At 44.1% G+C, this 21,670-nt stretch overlaps 1 protein-coding gene across 1 annotated transcript in view; it reads right to left on the bottom strand.

Annotated features, from left to right (window-relative positions):
- Positions 1 to 21,670, bottom strand: part of LOC147708874 (uncharacterized) — a 166,060-nt gene that overhangs the window by 62,169 nt on the left and 82,221 nt on the right. The window contains exon 3 of the mRNA XM_086925405.1: positions 8,230 to 8,361. Within this exon, the coding sequence (XP_086781531.1) occupies positions 8,230 to 8,361 (132 nt within the window). The remainder of the gene's footprint in view (positions 1 to 8,229; positions 8,362 to 21,670) is intronic.

Below are 21,670 nucleotides of genomic sequence, written 5' to 3'. Positions count from 1 at the left end.
GGTTTGTATTTCTTTCAAACCGCTTGTGATTTCATCTTTGTTCTCTTTTTCGTCCAATTTTTTCATTATTTCTTCAATTCGCGTTATCATTTTGGCTCTGTCACTTGCCGCAAATTTCACCGGTATTTTCAGCATGTTGGTGGAAGATTGTGCACTGTTATCCGCCCACATCTGGAGCATTTCGGGGTCGGGGTCTTCGTACGTCGGGGCTACCAAAATTCTCAGTCCCCTGGGTACTCTCCCCACATCAAGATATCTGGTGAGCGATTTCACTTCCCACCATTTGGCCACCTCTTTTTTTCGGAGTTTTTCTAGTTCTGTCAATAATTTCTTGGTTTCATCTTTTTCAGTTGGTTGTGGTTGTGGTTGGGCTGTTGCTCTGTTGCCACCGCCTTTGCCCGTGTCCGTGTCTGTAAACACGTTCAGTGCTGCCTCTTCTCTTTCCCTCTCCCATTCTGCAGCCATTTAGGAGCTTTGATCAATTAACAATTATTTGCAAAGATTCACTGCCCGTGTGATTCGCTTCTCACTGTCGGGCTCTCTCTCCCATGAATCAAGTTAACTAGCCCGCTCCCTGTTACTTCCAGCACACGCCGTCTTACCTGACAGTCTCCGATTACTCTCCAGCGATCGTAAACCCTCAGACAGTCAGTCTCGTGCTGGTTTCGCAGGTTACTCGGGTCCTCCGTTAGTTACGATTCCGGGGGGCGCTGTGTGTCTTTTTTCCAAAAAGTTCCACCACTTGATTGTCCTTGTAAACACAGCGCATCCAAAACGAGGAGGGTCAGCGTAGGGTTTCCAGGACACTAAACCCTTATTATCGACACCAAACCGAACTTCCCATCAAAATAAGGCGCTGACTCCGTGAATCATAATCCAAACGATATTTAATGGCTCATTTGCTGCGTAGACGCGTTTCGGCGGCTTGCTCCCGCCTTGTTCACTACATCTGCATTGTCATTTTGTTACACTTTAAATACACATGAATGTTACATGGTTACTCAGGTGTTAGATGTGTTACAAGTTTCAATTGGCCCAGGGTTGTTATGGTTACATGTTTAACCCTCATGTGTGGACATAGAAAAGTTTCATGACTTGCAATATGTTACATCATGTCAGTCTTTCACCTATGTTTATGCAACTTTGTATATATATATGAGTATAATATGTGGGGCACATATAATATAGTGTTTCTGGGGTCCCGCGCATGGGCGGGAATATTCTAATGCTTATGACTATTGATGAGGATCCCCTGGAAGAGAACTAGCCATTTCATAGTGGAGCGTGATCGTTATCACCCCACTAAGTGGAACCCTCTGGCCATATTGTGGTAAGAGCGGAGCCCGTTATCATATGGTCCTGAAGAATGCCATGGACCCATATGGGCCTACAGGCAGAAACATGTTGACCTCTTTCACAGCGGTGGGGGGACAATAATATCCCCATGACACTGAACACTTTCTTTAAACTACCATATGGATGCAGGCACTATTACATTCAAGCTGACACCCGTAATGGCCTTTTAATTCACTCTTTATTTAATTGTTCTTTGGGCCCCCACTTAGTTTAGAAGTGCATCCCTGTCGTCAGGTGTATGCCCGCCCTCTATCAAACCAAGTTTTTAGAGGGCGAGGACTGGTCAATGATGAAGCATGACACCTGGTGGTGTGTGCGACCAGTCCTTCACTTTTTGTGAGATGCCAGCACTAACAATTTGAACACTGCACTTACACTAACAACACAAAGACTGGGAGCGGCTCATTGTGGTACACAGTTTATGTTGGAGGCTGCTGTCTACCAGTACCCCATGCCTCTGGTTCCCTCAGTCCAGATTTATCTGGTTTTTGTGGTTACATATCACAAGAAGTGACATCCGATCTTAGACCTCAAACATATGTTTAGCAGGCTTATCATGAGTACAATTGAGCGCATTACGACGTTTAACAAATTAGTTTTTGTGCCAGGGTTGTGCCAAAAAAGTCACACAAACTTGATGCAAAATCTGGGCTGTAACTTATGCATTTATTTTTTTAAACTTTATAACAAATAAATTACCAACAAAGAGAAATGTGGCAGTAAATCTGTTCTGCTTAATTGGTTGCAAAGTCTGCATGTAAAACATTTCACAGTGTTAAGGCACCTGCTGCAGAGATCTAGGTGTGCAAAGTAAATCTCTTAGCATAAAAAAATAGTAAGAAACTCTGAGGGTTAACGCTTTTGCCGGGGAGATCTGTGTCTTACCTAGTCCCAGTTTTGAATCAAAGTAGCATAGAGAGTTATTATGTTAAATGATGTGTGTTGGACCTGCGCGGGCAAGCCCAGCATAAAGGGGGAAGGTAGCTTGACTCGAGTGGCTAGGCAGGTGAAGGCTATAGTGTTAAGCCAGCTTGGACCCGATAATAACCCCCTGTACACCACACAAAAAGAAGGACACCACACCACTGTTATGGAAAAATACGATTCATTTATATAAAAGTTCTCTGGGTTTGTAGCAAATTCACTTAGGGTTTCACAGTTACATTTCTGGTAAGCATTTGTTCAATGGAATACTGGTTTCTCATAAATAAATAAATAGTTGGACTCTAAGGAATAAATACACTGGATAAATAGCAGATATGAATACAGTAGAATAAATATTAATTTAGCAATGACTGGAATAAATAGAATAAATAATATCAATGACCAGAATAAATATCACAATAAATATCAGCAATGTCTAGCACAATAATGACTGGACTAAATATCACTTTAGTTATCACCAATGACTGGTATCGCTGCCACCAATTAATCACTTTTAAATACAGTCACTTTTCCAGTGTGGAGAAAGGAGAGATTACTCTTACAGTTAGTTGGACAGCCCGACAGGCTTTCAGGCTTCTCGGGATACAGAACTACTTTTGGGACTCTTTTGTAACCGCTCGATGCACACGCGTGTATCTAGAAAGCAAGGAAATACATTTAGCAGCTCATTCACACTCGGCTGCCACCGGGAGAGGACCTATACTTGGCGCTGGGGGTCAATATTCGCCTACAGGGCTGGTTCACCCTCAGAACCCTGGCGGCACCAGTTCAGAGTCTTAAGACGACGAACGGGCTGCCGGGGAGGTCACAAAAACTCCACAGTTCAGTCAAAGTAATGCCGCTGTTTAGCTCTCACACACCGCAGTCTTTTAGCGGAACACACGGCCCACCTCACATCAGCTGTAGCGGACGATGCAGTCAAGCACAGTACTTCTCTAGCCAGCAACGGGGCTCGCAGGGGCTCCACAGACCTCCCTCCGACTTCCTTCTTCGGGGTGGTTCCCGCCCACAGCTTCAGCTCCCGGGTCAACAAGGAGGGGCTGACTCGCTAGTCCCGCCCAATGCAGGCTGGCCTTCCCCGCCCCGGCGCACCACCTCACCTTCGGTCCACGCAGGAGGCGCTCTTCGCAGATGGGGCTCGGAGACGTCCGAGCTCCTCGCGGTAGGCGCTATTCACGAAGGGGGCACTTCAGGGGGGATCACGATCGCGGCGACGTCACTCTCGCCTAGCGACTCGCTTCCACAGCCGCTTCAGCCACCGGGGGGGCGGAGAGGCACTCGAACTTGGCCACAGTCTTTTGGGGAATTCAAGGCGGTCGCTGGGCAGGCGCTACAGGCGCTAGGTCACCGCCCACGCTGTTGACTGGAACGCCAGTCACATCCAACGCCAGCAACCTTAGCTGCACTATTGCCTTTGTCACCAGCTGCCTTAGGGGTCAACAGGGCAGGTGTCAATCTGGTGTCAGTCTAGAACTCCTTCCTTGTCAAGGTCAAATCAGGAATCAGGAATGATCTTCATCTCCAATGGCCGCCAGGGACTGGACCTTATATAGCCAGTGCCCTGGGGTGCTAGCACGAGCCAGAAGGTTCTAGAACCTTCTCTGGGTAGGCCCATGACATGGCACTTTTGAGGTACTTTCTGGTCCTTCAGAGCCACCATCCTGGGGTTCTGGAGCAGCCATTTTGTGTTCCTGAAGAAACTAAAGGAATTCCTGTCAGGAATGCGCGCCAAGCAAAAGGGCGCCAAAACCTCAAAAGGCCAAAGTTCATGTAGGCTCCAATGGGAGTCACTCACATGAGGGAAATATGTGTCCACCATTTTAAGTTTGAACACACACACAGGTTGTCAACCTCAGTTTCCAGGCTCACAGGTTTCGCCAGGTGCCTTGTACATAGGTGCCAGAAACCTCGTGAGTAACTGAGTGTCAAGGAACATCTAGCCCCATGAGACAATCACACAAAAAGTCCTGGTAGACAAAAATAAAAAGCGACAAATTTTTGGAGGTACAGGGGAACAAAATAAATCATAGTGGTGAGGGGACTCTCAGAAGCAGACGGGTCCAACAATGTGCAAAGCACATCTTTTAACATTTTGATGACAGATTTCTATTTTATGCATATAAGTAAGTGGGTCACTGCTTTTAAAGCAGAGATCATTTTGTTACTTGCAGTTTATAAATTGTAATCCTTCTAATAAAGCACATTGAGCTATGAGGGACATTTGACTCCTACACCTTGTAACTCTCACTGACTTATGTAACACATCCTGTACGTTAATTTTGACACTTATGATTTATTGTCATATAAAGTAGACATGCGATGTAAAGCGTTCTGACACCTTGCATTGAGATGAGTAGCACTATAAAAGAAATAAAACAAACTAGTATCATTTCAATTGTTATTTGTGTAAATTCTGGGACAGATCAACACATCTTACATTCTTACAGTTGTACACAGCCTTTTTTAAGTACCTGTGAAGTGATAACAAGCTGTGTGCCTTTGTTTCCCCTCCATTGCATTTGCATCTAGGTCTGAGGTTCAGATAGGTCCCAGCCAAGATAGTGGAATAAAAGGAGGCCAAAAGGAGGCCTGAAGCATTGGACATCAATTAGGGGTCGCAATAGTGACCCTTAAGCCACCCATTGCGACCTCACCCCTGGCTGTTTGTAAGCCTTAGCAACCGCTCTGGTGGCATAAAATCAGTCTCAGTATAAGCAGCGCTTGATTGAACTGCTGTGCTGAAGCTCTGCCTGCAGAGACATCATGATGGGCTGCAAGCTGGGCCTGGGTGGAGGAAAGAACTCGGCTCACTCGTTGCTATGGTAACACTGCGCTGTCCTTGATTTGATCAATTGTATGTATCAGCTGCCGGGCTAGGCCAGGAAGCTGAGCGAACGAGCATGAAGCGCGCAAAGCATGGCTGGGCATGATTGGACAGTGACTAACGACACGTGCTGCAGCTAGTAGCACATGTTTGTAAGTGCAAGCGTGCCCCGGCTGCACCCTACTCTAGCTGAGGACATGGTGTCTGTGACAAATGTGTACCATCGTGTTTGGGACTGCTGACCAGGCCCCAGGGCCACCGGTCTGGTAGCGCGTATGTGCTAGCAATGATGACGGTCCTGGCAAAAATGATTGCCCAGCCACTGTGCGGCAATAAAAGCCACACTGACGCGGCATGACTTAGGAGTTGAGTCGGACTTGTGCCTGCTGGGTGGTTGCTGGGTGTCAAGACTCGAGAGTAACTGACTAGAATCAATACAATTTCGGGATCTGGCCATAAGTGACTTGCTCACTTAATTGTCTCTCTCTGACTGAGTCGGACAGTCGGGCTGCAGGCTGGTGGGGTCATGTGAGAGTGAGACTGATTGAGTCATCACATCGAATCAACTAGACTCCTCTCTCCAACTACCCTGCTGGTGGTGCTGGTCGTTGTGATTTCTGTGAACTGCAGGCCCTGGCAAACCTCTAACAGAAGTAACAAGTAAAGTAAGATAAGATTACCTGTTTTTTGAAGATTTTTAAATGCCCCACAAAACTTCAGAAATGATGGTTAAAGAGCACTTATTTCAAGTTCAACTCTTCTAGCGGTCTAGCCATCGTTTAAGCAATGTGAATAACACATTAATTTCCATTGTTTTATGTCGAACACTGCATCAGTGTAGCCAAAGCATGCATACGCAGGTCAGTGCTGGTGGACTGGTCAACAAGACATTGTCTGTTTTTAACACTATCAAGGCTGAAATTAGCCATCCCAGGCATCGGGTGTGCATTTCCCCGGGAGACTAGAAGGATGGGGGGCAGGTTTTGTTATTGGGGCCGGTTTTATAGCAGTGAAGCAGTTTTAAAATCACTGCAAAGTTCCTTGTACATTCAGTAGTTTTCGGGCAACAATATAATTGTCAAATTAACTCTGATGATTTATTAATGAACCTGCTGTGGAGCGAAGGGAGTTTTGTCTAGGGCAGTTTTCACTTACCTAAGGTAGTGTAGATGGTTAATATGCCTGCTGCAAAGAATGCGTGACAGGCAGCGGGGCCTCTGAGTCAGACTCGTGCCTGCTGCATGGCGTGGTTGCGGAGTGTCTCTAGAGCAGAGGTCTTCAAACTTTAAAATGCCGAGACCCCCCCTCAACATCTTCAGGCATAAGGACCCCCTCCTGACAAAAATATCTTAAACTGTAGGCAGGGCTACTGGAATTATGTGGCAGGTGAGGACCAAATTACACAACAGGCTTGCCCAAATTGTGTGGTAAAAATGTAAATAATGTTATGTGATGCCTCGTATTTTGGTTTAGCATTGCTAAATTATTTTTACACACAGTAAGACTGAGAAACGATTTCACCCTATCAGTACCAGTTTATAACCAAAGTACAGCAATTAACATCAGAAAGATGTCTATTTAACCTTTGTGATGGGCCTTCCACTCCACAGGAATACGTGCTGCCACATTAGAAGCTCACCTCACCCTGGCGGTCTTGTGCAGAGTTAAGCAGTTTACCTATGCCGCTTTCCTCTCACCCCCTCTCCTCTACTAATCCCGGATCCCTCTCTCAATTTGCAGTCCACTTCTATCACCCCTTTTTACAATTTACGAACTCTCCCCATTCAACCTCTCACTTCACCTTTAACCACCTTCTGTCATTCTGTGCTCCCAGGATGCAAGCTATTGATACAAACGTAATTTTTAGCCTCCAATTTTAAATTCCTCCACATTTACAGAATGTTTTAAAATTTTCAATTTTACAAGTTTATCACTTTATTTATGTATACGTTATTAATCGGTTAACATTATTTAATTTTCTAAATACCCCCAAAGTAGGCGTTTACCGTACCACAAGTTAAAAACTGCCGCACTAGCCCAACACATTTTTCCTGACACTGGCCTGATAAGTGACTTTTCACATAATTACAAGCCTTTCACTAGCACAAATCTTTTTGGAAATTTCAGGATTTCCAGTGCAATACACAACTTATGTAAATCTTCGAGGTCTAAATCCAGGGTTCATACCTATATGGTTTAATAAAACCACATTACACCATACTCCTGGATTTGGAGCGTTTCACAGGAAAAATTTAAAATATTTTGCAATAACAACAGCTCCTCTCATGTTGCTTTCTGTACGGCAATATTTTTATCACCAGCTCTTTACTGTGATGAACTCCTAGGTTAAAATGAATTATTTCCGCATCACTCAAAAAATTGTGCAATGGCCGAAATGTGCTGTAGTTGGTACTCCACACATTTCTGCTATTACCACTAAAACCAAGTGCTACGTTGTTTTATTAGTATCGCAGATCAGACAAGTAATGATGGGGTTTAGAAAGAGATAAACAAATAGTAATTGGGTGTATTGTCTTCCATAGCAATGCTACATTTTCTCTACTGTCTGCTTAGATTTTTCCCTTCCATAAGTAAAACACACTAAGATCAGGTTAAATTCAAGATAGCTGGCAGGAGTTCTCTCCAGGATTTAAATCTGCAGAAATTTTGTATTTGAATGGGAAACTGACAGAGGCATCAGATATGTTATTTAACTAGGAACTGGACATGCAAAATGTTTATGCCTCTTGATCTAGAACATTGTAACTCATTTCCCAGTAGGTAAGTTGAATTTGTAATTGTGGGCTTCGCCAACTACTAATTTCACTTTACCCACTCTAAAGAAACAAAGGTTCAATTCAGTGAAATATGCATATCCGTGCAGATATCAGAATCCGGAACACCACGTCCAACCTATTAACCTGAACAGCTACCCATCAACCTTGTAGAAAGTCATTAGACATCTGTCACCAATTCCACTAGTCATTCATCCAATGCCACCTTTTCTTGGGTCATCCTTCTGCCCTAAATTAGCCTTGTTCCGGATGTGCCCCTCTACAAGCAACCTTACGGTAAGACTGGTAATTCATTAGCATGTAGAATACCTTTTCTTGAATTAATTGATTTAATTTCGAAATGGCAACATCATTTTCCTTTATTTTAGCTTTGAGTTGCATGTTTTCCTTCTGCAGCATCTTAATTTTCTCCAGGTATGCATTGTCTTCATCAGAGGATGTCTGTTAAAAATTGAACAACAACAAACAAACTTGGATTAATGCAAAAACAGGGTATTTCCATTTCTGCACAAAATAAGCAAGTTTAGCAAATTTCACGAGGGTAAATGGGGTCTGTGTAGGAAGCTTATTAGGATCATTGAAAAATCATGTTAACTTCAAGGAAATCTGGTAGTTGTTGTCAATCATTCCAATTCATTTTTGGGACCTAAATATAAATCTATTAAGGAACTGGTCAGTTTCATATAAACCATATTTTGCATGTAGTACAAGTAGAACATAACTTATTAATGCTTAATCCACAAATTAATAGACCAATTATAGATTAAGAACTTTCTCCTTCCATAAGCAGAATCATTGGGCTTCAATTCCTCTCTCTTGCTCGGTCCACATATTAACCAAAGTTATTATGCTATTCATCAACTTAGGATGATTAAACACTGGCAACCCGAGTACTTCTGCTCACCCATTAATTAATTCCAAAATAAATTTTGAAAACCACTTATTAGCTAAAAATGGTATACATCTCACTAATACGAAAAGACTCACATTGGCTCCCACCTAAAGACCGAATTAAATTTAGGATCTACAGACTGGTGTACAAGGCCATTCATTTAAAGAATTGTCCATGCCCAAGACCTGGGGTCAGATGTTCTAAAAAACTGTGAGTCGCTAGCCACTTGCAAATTGATTAGTGACCACTAAATAGAGTGTTTTTGATTTTCAAAAATTCAGTAAAGGAATATTTTTTAAACTATGGCATCACACCGAATATCTAGTGAGTCCTTATTTTTGTCACCCTCCAAAAACACTTAAGTCTTTACATAGGAAATGAACAGGAAAAGGAAATAACATCAAAACAACACATGACAGGAACACATGAGATTGGGAAAACAGAAAGGAACCATGGGAGAAACAGTCAACATGGAAAAGAAAAGAGAACAAAAACCTGAAGAGGACTGGTTGCAGAACAACTTAAAAAGCAGCTGCAAAGCATCAGACAGGTAAAGCTATAATTTTTATTATACTTAGTTATATATTGTGTCACAGTATACTGCGGTGCGTTTGGGGTGTACCGCGGTACATGCACATAAGGCAGTATGTGATTGGTTAGTGGCTGTGTTTACTAAGGGTGACAGGCAGCCATGTAGTTTTCAGCACGTTTTGTGTGCGTTCTGCAGCGCTCTGGACTAGTGTCTTAGATGTAGATAAGTTGTAGGTTTTATTGTTGTTCTTTACCTATTACACTTTATTAAAGTGTCAGTAGGTTGAGAAATGTAGTTTATAATTTTTCTACATTTTTTCATAGCAGTTAGGGAGAACTGTACATTTATTTTTTTATTTGATTTTAGGCAGAACTGCAATTTTAAGGTATTACCTTGTTAGTGCATAGACCTTTTCATGAAGATTTAAATATGTTAAAATGGAAAATACACGGGGGTACACTATATTTCTAAAATATAGGGTACTTCAGTGTATTTTTATTTTTTTAGCCGATTTATTTATTTAAAAAAAACGTTTTTAAAGTACTGCGGTACTCCCCAGACAGTACTGCAATACGCCATACTTTTTTAATAAATATATAGAAACATATAAATATTTTTTCCTACATATTACCACTTTAGTAAAGTGGTAATCGGTAGGGGAAAATATCAATCCTAATACTTACCTATATCTAAGGGAAAAACGCGAAACACCGGCAAAGTGCACTTATAAACAACATAACTGCATTTAACTTTTGCAATGGTAGTCATTAGCAAATCACATAATGACTTGTCATTGCTATGCACTTCAGTACTGCCGCAAAATAAAGCTAGGCAAAATACAGCAACAACAGATATCACTAAGTTAACCCCTTCCATGCTCATGACGAGCTCAGCTCGTCATGAGGCACAGTTGAGCTGTGCTGATGACGAGCTGAGCTCGTCATGACACCAGCAAATTGGCAATTTTCAGCACAGGGGAAAAATAAACACAGCAGCGAAGTGGTTAAAAAGTGCCCGATAACTTAACCAACTCCACTTACTTGTAGTACCCATAATAGTGCACACCATAATGTCTAATCATACCAAATTTCATGTGAATCAGTTCAGCTGTTTTTGCACTACGTGGGATACAAAAGTCTATGGAAAAGGCACTGTTGACAAAACGCGCTTTGGAACTCCCTTTTAACATTGCACCCTCTTGACCAATCACTGCAAAATTGCATCATCTGCCAATGTAGAAGGAAGAATAGGTCTGCAGAGTGTTGTGGAGATTCATCAAATGGGATTAATGGTGAAAAAGAGGAATTCCTATCTCTGGTATTCCTCACTATTTGCTCTACCCGAAATAGATGTTGCTAATTTAGGGTAACTGGTAGAGCGTGCATCTCTTCTCAGGCCCCTTATTTTAGTCGAACTAGCTTGGTAGGCTATTCTATTATGATGAATGATAAATGTAGTAACCAGAATGATCCTGTTTCTGCCACATCAGTCACCCAGTGCACTACTCTGCCAGTAGCTAGGGTGGTTGTTCCATCATCCACACAAAGGAATTAGCCCACCCTATACTCCACTGGGGTCAATCATTCCATTCTACTCCAAGATATTGAATGTAATAGGTCAGTATGGGCAACTTGTAATGTGGCTGGGATCAATTAAACTTTATAACCCTGACTAGCATTCTTTGATAAACAACTGCCAGATTGTATGTCCCCAGGAAACTTGGGCTACTGAGCCATTTGCTGTGAATAGGTACCAATCCTATGTGCTGCCCACAATTCCATCGCCAGCAGGAGATCGAAGGGTGGCTCACAGTCCTTGTATCTACTATAGTCACAGCAAAAATCTCTCTTAATGAAACCACTGCAACTTTGTATCAATTTTATAATAATATATAAAATAATTCCTTTACAACTAGTAGTTATTCTTTATTAGTTGATCTTTTTGATGTGTTGAACAACCATTCCCTTGTCTACAACGCTAATGTATGTTTAATTTGGGCTGGTGATTTTAATGTTACTATGTGTCCCATGTTTGGGAAAGATGTTTGCGTTCTGAAAAATTTCAGGGAAGAACCATAGTTTCATCTTATACATGATCCATTCAGAGTGCGTTAAACGATCTGATCATAACTTTGCATCTAACGTGTGCCGCCAAAAAGATGCATTGTGATTATCCTTTTCTCCCTACCTTTACGTGCAGGGGTTATTCATCCACTATTCATCATACTGTGGTGTCTGAGCCCCTTCACTCTAATATAACTTACTATGCTGTCATTCCTTTCTGCCATAGCGATCATAATATGGTGACTATGGAGATGTTTATAAAAGGCCAGTTGGTTTTTTTCTGGCTCTATCCTTAAAAATATTCAGGCTTCCCGCCTGAAGGGAGTGCACCTAAGATGGTTAGGGATTGATCCAACTAGATTGCTTCCATCATAGTTTAATTCTGACTTGGAACTCTTCCAAATGTGTTTAACGCTGGATGCTGTGCCAACGCATGGTGAGTTCCTTGCTCACTTTGCCACTGGATTTTAGCTCAGACGCGAGTCCCTTGCTCACTTTGCCACTGGATTCGTGCTCAGACGTGAGTCCCTTGCTCACTTTGCCACTGGATTCTGCTCAGACGTGAGTCCCTTGCTCACTTTGCCACTGGATTCAAGCAAGCCGGGCTGAAGATGGCTGGAATGCCAGAAACCGGTCCTCGGAAGCTTGTTTCCGGTCCAGGGAAGGCATGGCTTGGCAGTTCGGGCTGGACTGTTTCCATGAGGCACAGGGTCAGACTGATTTGCATATAGACATGTCTGAACTGGGGTGGCAGAGTGGGCTAAAGAATGGTGATGGATTAAACCCAGATCTTTTGACTGGGTGTGAGTGTTTGATTGGTTCAGATGCTCCGTCCATTACCACCACCTTTTGTACCGACAAGGGACAAGCGGCACTTTGGTGCTGCTTGACCTGTCTGCAGCATTTGACACTATCTCACATCACATTCTTCTGGAAAGGCTCTAAGACCTAGGCATTCAGGGGCAAGCGCTGAGTTGGATTACCAACTTTCTTACATATAGAACACAAACCGTCACCATGGGATCCTTTACATCTGCCACTACCAAAGTGAGCAAGGGAGTCGCGCAGGGATCCTGCCTAAGCCCAACACTTTTCAATATATATGTCACCCCCCTGGCCAGACTCATGAGATCTTTGGGATTCACTCCAGTCTCATACGCTGACGACACCCAGCTCCTTCTAACATTGGACAACACACCCAACATCGATCTGTTGTTCTCTGAGGGCATGAAATCTATCGCTGCTTGGATGCGTAACAACTATCTACAACTTAACGGGGGCAAATCAGAGATCATGTTGTTTGGAGGAGCTACCACTCACTGGTCACCTACTTGGTGGCCGGAAGAGCTGGGAAGTGCCCCCAGTCCCAAAGAAGTGGTTAAGAACTTGGGTGTCAGGATTTATCACAGACTCACACATAACACACATGCCAACACTATTGCAGGTTCCTGCTACTATATTCTGTGCCTCCTGCGTGGGATTTTTCCACTCTTATCTTCCTCCACTAAAAAAACCCTAATACAGGCCCTAATATTGAGTAGACTTGATTACTGCAATGCCCTGCTGTTTTCGACCAACGAAAGCGCCATTAATAAACTCCAGGTGGTAGAGAATACTGCTGCCCGACTCACCAACAACGCACCATCCAGAACACCCTCCGGACCAATCCTCAATCAACTCCACTGGCTCCCCATAAAGAAAAGGGTAAAGTTCAAAATAGGCTGTATTATTTACAAGGCTCGTAATGGCAAGGGCCCCAAGTATCTCATTAACAAGCTCTCCTCCCATACACCAACACGTAATCTCAGGTCCAGTAACGAGCATTTGCTAACCATCCCCAGAATCAAAAAAGCTTGTGGTGGTGGCAAATCCTTTTCTTAACTTGCCCCCCGATTCTGGAATAGTCTGCCTTCTCTGTTACGCTCAGGACAGAATTTGGCTCAATTTCGAAAAATGCTAAAAGCCCACCTCTTCTAATTCTTCCCTCTAGTCCTGATGTTCCTCCGTCCGAGGCGCTGAGATCCCCGCATGGGTGATTCAGCTCTAAACAAATCAATAAATATCAAATATCAAACTACTGTTGTTGAGTCATTTGAAATAATCTGTGTACATGCCAGACCCTTGAAAGCAAGACCTCCTAGAGGATGGTGTGATGGAGCCTGTTCTAAGGCTCACCTAACTTTAAAACAGCCTCCCCACTCTGTCCCTAGGGACCCAATTGCAGTTTGTACTAACTATAAACAAATTCTGAAACATAGGAAAAAAACCCTGAGAGAAAAGGCAAGGGAGAATTTGCTCCAAGCTTGTGAGACTAAAAGCACTCACCTATTTAGGGTCACTATTAATTCTCTGTTGCTTAGTCAGGACAATCTGCCATTGTTACAGTCACTGGAGTCTGAGGAGAATTGGGTTGCCGACTACAGGAAAATGTTTGCTTCAGATCTTGCTGTAGATGCTTCCTCTAATATTGAGCCAGTAGGGGCAGGTAATTCTTGTTTGAATGTTTCTGCAGCTGAAACACAACAGCCATTCATTGCCAGCCGATCTGGTAGAGCTCCAGGTCTGGACGGAGTTACGGCGGACCCTTTTTGTGTGCGGAGCTTTTAGTTTGGGGTCAGTTACTTGCTATGTTTTTAATTCGGCTTACAGTGGAGCACTACCTAGGTCAAGGGACAAGGCTGTCGTATTTAAGAAGAGGCGATAAGGCCAGCTCTGCATGCTACCGGTCAATAACCCTGCATGATTCACCTATTAAAATCTTAGACAAGGTGCTTTCACAAACACTCTAAACATGGTCCATAGACAATTCAATCCTCTCTAATGTACAATCTGGCTTTCGTAAGGGCATTGGTGCTCTTGAACAGTGCCTCAACCTGGAACTGATCATAGGAAAATATACCAGGGCCAAACATGGGGTTCTCTACCTAGGATTCATTGACCTTAGCAGTGCATTTGATTGTGTCAACCGCAGTAAACTTTGCACTATATTGGTTTCCATGGGCTTTGACCATGGAATTATTCATCTATTGTCCAACATCTATTCAAAGGCATCTGCTAGGGTCCTTTACGGCCCAAGGGGAGAATGTACCAAACGTTTTGCGGTCAGCCGGGAGGTCTGGCAAGATTGCATCTTGGCCACTTTTCTCTTCTCACTTTATTTAAACTGTTTAGAGAAGGCCCTGCTTGACATTTCTCTGGATATATTCAAGATAGGCAAGAAGTTCTTTCTTCTACTATTGTCCACGGATGATACTGTTCTCATGGCCCCCAAGCCGTATGCTTTTCAGTCTCTCCTACATACATTCACTCAATTTATGAGAAAATTATTCCTCAAAATAAATATCCAGAAAACTTTTGTTGTGGCTATTGGAAAAAAGCCTTCCTAATTTTTGATTTTTAGTATCAATCAGGTCCGTATTACGGTTGTCCCTATTTTCGGCACCATTGTGTTTTGTTTGATGAAAAGGGGACTTCCCCAATTAACACTTAATCACAGCACTTATTTGCAAATTCTGGTGCGGTCTCTAGGTTTGCCACCAGGCAAGGCTCACACCCCTTGAAAGAAATATGCACTTTATGTAGTGCAAAAGCTGTGGCAGCTGCAACCTATCGGGCAAGCATTGGGGGCTATTCAAGGGTGGATAAAGTACAAACTATGGAGAATGGTATTTTGAGGTGTGTGCTTTTGGTCCCTCAGTCCATTTCTGCCTCCATCTGCAACAGTGTACTTGGCCTGCCTTTTATTGAGGATGTTATAAAGGCAGTGTCTAGCCTGCTGCGGCACTCTATCTGGACGAAGCCTGAATCAGGACTGAATAGGGACATTGTACCCATTTGCCTCTTCCTTGACCACTCGCTTAAGATACCCTGTCTGTGTTATATCATAGAGCTGTATTCATCTCGGTTATCTCTGAACATTACTTTTATACCTACTGAAGGGTGTTTCACCTTTGACTGCCCGGAAATAGAACTAAGGGTCAAAAAACGTGGGGTGGCAAGGGCTGCGAGGGATCAACATGACCTCTTAATGAGTTCAGTGGTCTCATACTTATCCATTCCCACAGTGTGCACTTGCAATTGTATTTGAGTGATATTCTATCTACCCAAAATAGGTACATTTTAACCAGGTTCTCTCTCAATTTAGTTCATTTGATGGGGGCTTACCCACTGAGAGATCGACTGACTAGAGCAAGGAGTGTCAATCCTTGTGAGGATTGGTCTGTTCAATACACTATGCACTTTGTTTTCTTTTGAACTTTTTACTGCTCTATTAGCGTGAGATTTTTAAGTAGTGTAGGCAAGCCTTGTTGTTTTTACAATCCGTTTCTAACCAGCCGATATGCCCAATAATGGTAAATTATGTATCCACTGCTGCGAGCATTAGGAAGATTTCTCCTGATTTTTATTCTATGACTATATCCAGTTGACTGTGTTTATCATGCTCCTATTGATATATGCTACTTTCTGCTTAAAAACCATGTGCTAATTGTGGATGTTCAATAGTATTAGTTTTTAAACATATATTTTCTCTCCTTGTACCGTTGACATGTCCTGGATTCAGTTATAAGTGAGGGTAGCGCCAGGTCATAACCATTAAAACAGCTGACCATTAATTAAGTAGGTTTTGTTTTTTGCTGCAACATTCAAAAGCCTGTGTTTAGCCATTGGGAGTGGGTCCTGAGATATGTGACTTCGTGTTTTCAATTTATTGTTAATTTATTAACTGTGCTGTTTTTATTGTGTACTTGCTTTAACATTTATTGTTAATATATTAACTGTGCTGTTTTTCAGGATTGAAGGGGATTACATCCCCCAATTTGCAACGCGCCAGAGGGTGCGTTTGCACACTTGTTGCGTTAGGCCTCGCCCCCTCGCTTCACGACTGTGCAAACGCGCCACCTAGCACATTGTAAGTTGGGGGGTTGAGTCCCCTTCAATCCTGAGGGTCCCTGGGGGCCAACTAGCCCATCAGGTACCTCCAGTAAGCGCCACAGAACTGCATTGCAGAGAGGTGTAAAAAGGGGCAAGGCCTCGGACCACCACTCTGCAACACAGCACTGTGGAACTTACTGGAGGTACTTGGTGAACTAGTTGGCCCCCAGGAACCCTCAGGATTGAAGGGGACTAAATCCCCTAATTTACAACATGCCAGGGGACGCGTTTACACACTTGTTGTTTCAGGCCCCGCCCTCTCACTACACCACTTTGCAAACGCGTCCCCTGGTGCGTTGTAAGTTGGGGAATTAAGTCCCCTTCAATCCTGAGTGTCCCTGGGGGCCAACTAGACCACCAGGTACCTCCAGTAAGCGCCACAGAGCTGTGTTGCACAGAGGTGTAAAAAGGGGAGTGGCCTAGGACCACCACTCTGCAACACAGCTCTGTATCGCTTACTGGAGGTATTTGGTGGGCTAGTTGGCCCCCAGGGACCCTCAGGATTGAAAAGGGACTAAATCCCCCAATTTGTAACATGCCATGCCCCGCCCCCTCACAGCAACACTATGCAAATGCGCCCCCTTCAATCCTAAGGGTCCCTGGGGGTCAACCAGTCCACCAGGTACCTCTAGTAACCGCCACAGAGCTGCGTTGCAGAGAGGTGTAAAAAGGGGTGTGGCCTCAGACCACCACTCTACAACGCAGCTCTGTGGCGCTTACTGGGGTTTCCTGGTGGACCAGTTGGCCCCCACGGACCCTCAGGATTGAAGGGAACTTCCCCCAACTTACAACGTGCCAGGGGGCATCATTGCCTGAGTGCATCGTTGCTCGAGTGCTCCTTGTACGTTGGGTACTTGGAGCTTGGATATATATATATACACGTATGTACATCCACTCCATGGTTGTTTCTCCTGACCCGTTACACAGCGGCACAAATTCCTCAGACACCGCAGCTTGTGAGTTGTATTCTCAATTTCTTTTTATTATATTTTTCAATGTTACCAGTTCATTACTCCAATCAAGGAGCAATATCTTTAAAGTGCAAAATTTAAACAGCAAGTTAATTTCCCAGGCAGATGAATTTGGGCTTCTGCCTCCTACTGGGCCTGTTGCCACACCATTGTATGCATGTATGTATGTATATGTGTATATATATATATATATATATATATATATATATATATATATTAAAAATCACTGAAAAAAAACATAGGTTTCAGAGACGTTATAGTTAGAAATTAGCATTTAAAAAACTTGTACAAAACCAGAGAACTTCAGCCGTTATAGTTAGTTAGTTAGTTCAGCTAACTATAACTCGCGCCCCCCCCCCCCCCCAATGCACTGCTAATGACGTCACATATTACATCATTTATGACATGGTCAGTGACATCACTGATGACATCTCAAATGACATCATCATTGACATCATCCAGTGAATTTGTGTTTCTATAAAGTTTAAATATGTTTTATATATAGGCCAAGATATATTGAAGAATGAATGGGTGTATAAGTGTCTGGATGGATGATTTAGTAGGTGCGTGAATGACTGTATAAGTGAGTTATTAAATGTGTCTTACTGAATGCATGGGTTAGTGACTGATCTAGACATTCACACAGTTTAGTTTGTTAGTTGGTGTGTTAGCGGTTGCATGGGTTGGTGAGTAGCTTAATGTGGATCTATATGGGTTATTGATTGGTTGTCTGAGTATCTGTATGGTTGCCTGAGTGTCTGTGTAGGTGGGTAGGGAGTGTGACTGTGAGTGGATGATTCAGTGGGTGCATGGGTTAAAGAGTGAATCTGTGAAGGGGTATATGGGTGGGCGAATGTGTGTATGGGTGTGTTGGTGAGTGAATGGATGCCTTAGTGGTACATGTGTGAGTAACTGCATATGTGAAATGCAGTATATGTGAGTGTTGGATTGTATAAATGACTATATGTGAGACTGAGTGATTGTGAGAGTGGCTGTATGGATCAGTGTGTGCTTGTATTACCTATGGAATAAGAGTGTAAGTATGTGTTAGGATACGTATGAATAAGTGAGGTGGTGTGTGTATAACTGTAGAGGTGAGTAAATGGGAGTGTGATTGATTGTTTGCATGACTGACTAGGTGTGTGAGGAACTCTATGGATGAGTGGCGGTGTGTGAGTATCTGTATAGATATGTGAGTGCATATGATAATGTCGTATTGATGGTTGACTGCATGTATGAGTGACTGTATGGGTGATAGAGTGGATGTGTGTGTAGACCTAGGAATTAGTGAGCGAGTATGTACTAACTGGTATTGGTGTGTCTACGGTGTCAAAAATGGTAGTCTGTATTTTAGAGTGGGTGTATCATAGGTTATATTAGGGTATGAGGAGGTGCATTAGATTATCATGCGGATGATGTCATCAGTGATATCATCAGTGATGTCATCAATGATGTCATCAATGATGTCATCAGTGATGTCACTGACCATGTCATGAATGATGTAATATGTGACGTCATCAGCAGTGCATTGCGGGGGCGCAAGTTATAGTTAGCTGAACTAACTATAACAGCTGAATTTCTCTGGTTTTATACGAGTGAAATGTCTAACTATAATGTCCCTGAAACCTGTGGGTTTTTTCAGTGAATTTCTAAGGTTTTTTAAATGCTAATTTCCAACAATACCGTCTCTGAAACCTACGTTTTTTCAGTGAATTTCAAAGGTTTTTTAAATGCTAATTTCTAACTATGCCACAAAGGTAAGACGTGAAAAAAGAGGAAGAAAGGCGAAGAAAGAAGCAAGACAAATACAGAAAGAGGCAACAGATGCAGGAAGAAGCAAGAGATGTGCAGAAAGAACCAACAGAGGAGCAGAAAATCCTCCTGTGCCCCCCAACTATTTGCTGACGGGTACTGGTGGTAACTGACTCTGACTAACCAGGCCTAGAGCCAGTGCTATGCTAAAAGACACTTAGAATACAGTGAAAACACCTACATACACTAGGGAACACTATGCGTTGGGGTACCCCTGTGATTAGCATGACCTCCTCTGTATTTGCCATGAGTTAGTGCCTGGGTCATTGCAGGAGTACATGGGTAGTGACTGAATGATTAGAGTGCTGCAAAGACAGTGCATGGTGATTTTATAACTGCTTGGGTTTTGGTGCAGTGATTGGATAAGTACATGGTGATGGCAGGGTGATTGGAGGAGTGCATGGGTGGTGACAATGAGATGGCTGGACTGCATAAGTAGTGCTCAGGGATTGTAGAAGCGCATATGTTAGTACCTGGGTCATTGCATGAGTACATGGGTAGTGACTGGAGGATTGGAGTACTACAAGGACAGTGCATAGTGAATTTATAAGTGCTTGTGTTTTGGCGCAGTGATTAGATAAGGACATGGAGCTGGCTGGGTGATTGGAGGAGTGCATGGGTAGTGACAAGGAGATGGCTGGACTGCATCAGTAGTGCTCAGGGCATTATAGCAGTGCATATGTTAGTGCCTGGGTCAACGCATGAGTACATGGCTAGTGACTGGATGGTTAGAGTACTGCAAGGAGAGTGCATGGTGAATTTATAAGTGCTTGGGTTTTGGCAGAGTGATTGGATAAGGACACACATGTCACATCAGGCCCGCCCACTCCCTTCACCACTGGGCGAACGTGCCCCCTGGCAGGTTTTAAGTTGGGGGATTAATACCCCTTGAATCCTGAGGGTCCCTGGGGGCCAACTAGCCCACCAGGTACCTTCAGTAAGTGCCACAGAGCTGCGTTGCGGAGAGGTGGTCCAAGGCCACGCGCCTTTTCACACCTCTCTGCAACGCAGCTCTGTGGCGCTTACTGGAGGTAACTGGTGGGCTACTGGGACCCTCAGGATTTAAGGGGACTTAATCCCACAACGCGCCAGATGACCCGTTTGCACCGTGGTAAAGGGAGGGGGTGGGGCCTGATGTGACAAGTGTGCAAATGCGTCCCGTGATAGTTGGGGGATTAAGTCGGTCCCTGGGGTCCAACTAGCCCACCAGGTACCTACAGTAAGCACCACATAGCTGCGTTGCTGAGAGGTGGTCCGAGGCCACACCCCTTTTTCATCTCTCTGCAACGCAACTCTGTTGCGCTTACTGAAGGTACTTGGTGGGCTAGTTGGCCCCCAGGGACCCTCAGGATACAAGGGGACTTATTCCCCCAACTTAAAACGCTCCACGGAGGGCGCTTGCACACTTGTCACATAAGGCCTACCCCCTGCCTTCACCACTGTGCAAACGCACCATGTGACTCATTTTAAGTTGGAAGATTAATTCCCCTTAAATCCTGAAGGTCCCTGGGGTCCAACTAGCCCACCAGGTATCTTCAGTAAGCGCCACAGAGCTGGGTTGCAGAGAGGTGTAAAAAGGGGCATGGCACCACCTCTCTGCAACACAGCCCTGTGGCGCTTACTGGAGGTACCTGGTGGGCTAGTTGGCTCCCAGGGACCCTTAGGATTGAAGGGGTTAATCCCCCAACTTAAAATGTGCCACAGGGCACTTTTGCACAGTGGTGCAGAGAGGGGGCGGGGCCTGATGTGACAAGTGTGCAAACGTGCCCTGTGGTGCGTTTTTAGTTAGGTGATTAAATCCCTTTGAATCCTAAGGTTCCCTGATGGCCAACCAGCCCACCAGGAACTTCGGGTAAGCGCCACAGGACTGCAGTGCAGAGAGGCCACTTCCCTTTTTACACCTCTCTGCAACGCAACTCTGTGGCGCTTAATGGAGATATCTGGTGGGCTAGTTGGCCCACAGGGACCCTCAGGATTCAAGGGGACTCAATCCCCCAACTCAAAAAACATCACAGGATGTGTTTACACACATGTCAAATCAGGCCCACCCTCTCCCTTCACCAGTGTGCAAATGCACCCCGTGGCGCGTTTTAAGTTGGGGGATTAAGTCACCTTGAATCCTGTGAGTCCCTTGTTTCCAACTAGCCTACCAGGTACCTCCAGTAAGCGCCACAGAGCTGCCTTGCAGGGAGGTGTAAAAAGAGGTGTGGCCTCGGACCACCTCTCTGCAAGTGTGCAAACGCACCCTATGGTACGTTTTAAGTTGAGGGATAATTTCCCCATGAACCCTGAGAGTCCTTGGGAGCCAACTAGCCCACCAGGACCTTCCCGTAAGCGCCACAGGACTGCGTTGCGTAGAGGTGGTCTGAGGCCATGCCCCTTTTTACGCGTCTCTGCAACACACATCTGTGGCGCTTAGTGGAGATACCTGGTGGGCTTGTTGGCCCCCAGGGAACCTCAGGATTGAATGGGAATTAATTACCCAACTAAAAACGCGCCACAGGGCACATTTGCATAGTGTTGTTGTGAGGGGCGGGACCTTCGAGCG

This window comes from Lissotriton vulgaris, chromosome 6 (assembly GCF_964263255.1).
Source record: "Lissotriton vulgaris chromosome 6, aLisVul1.2, whole genome shotgun sequence".
NCBI classification, from domain to species: Eukaryota; Metazoa; Chordata; class Amphibia; order Caudata; family Salamandridae; genus Lissotriton; species Lissotriton vulgaris.
The sequence above is the reverse complement of the archived record's forward strand: the minus strand, read 5'-3'. Positions and strand labels throughout refer to the sequence as shown.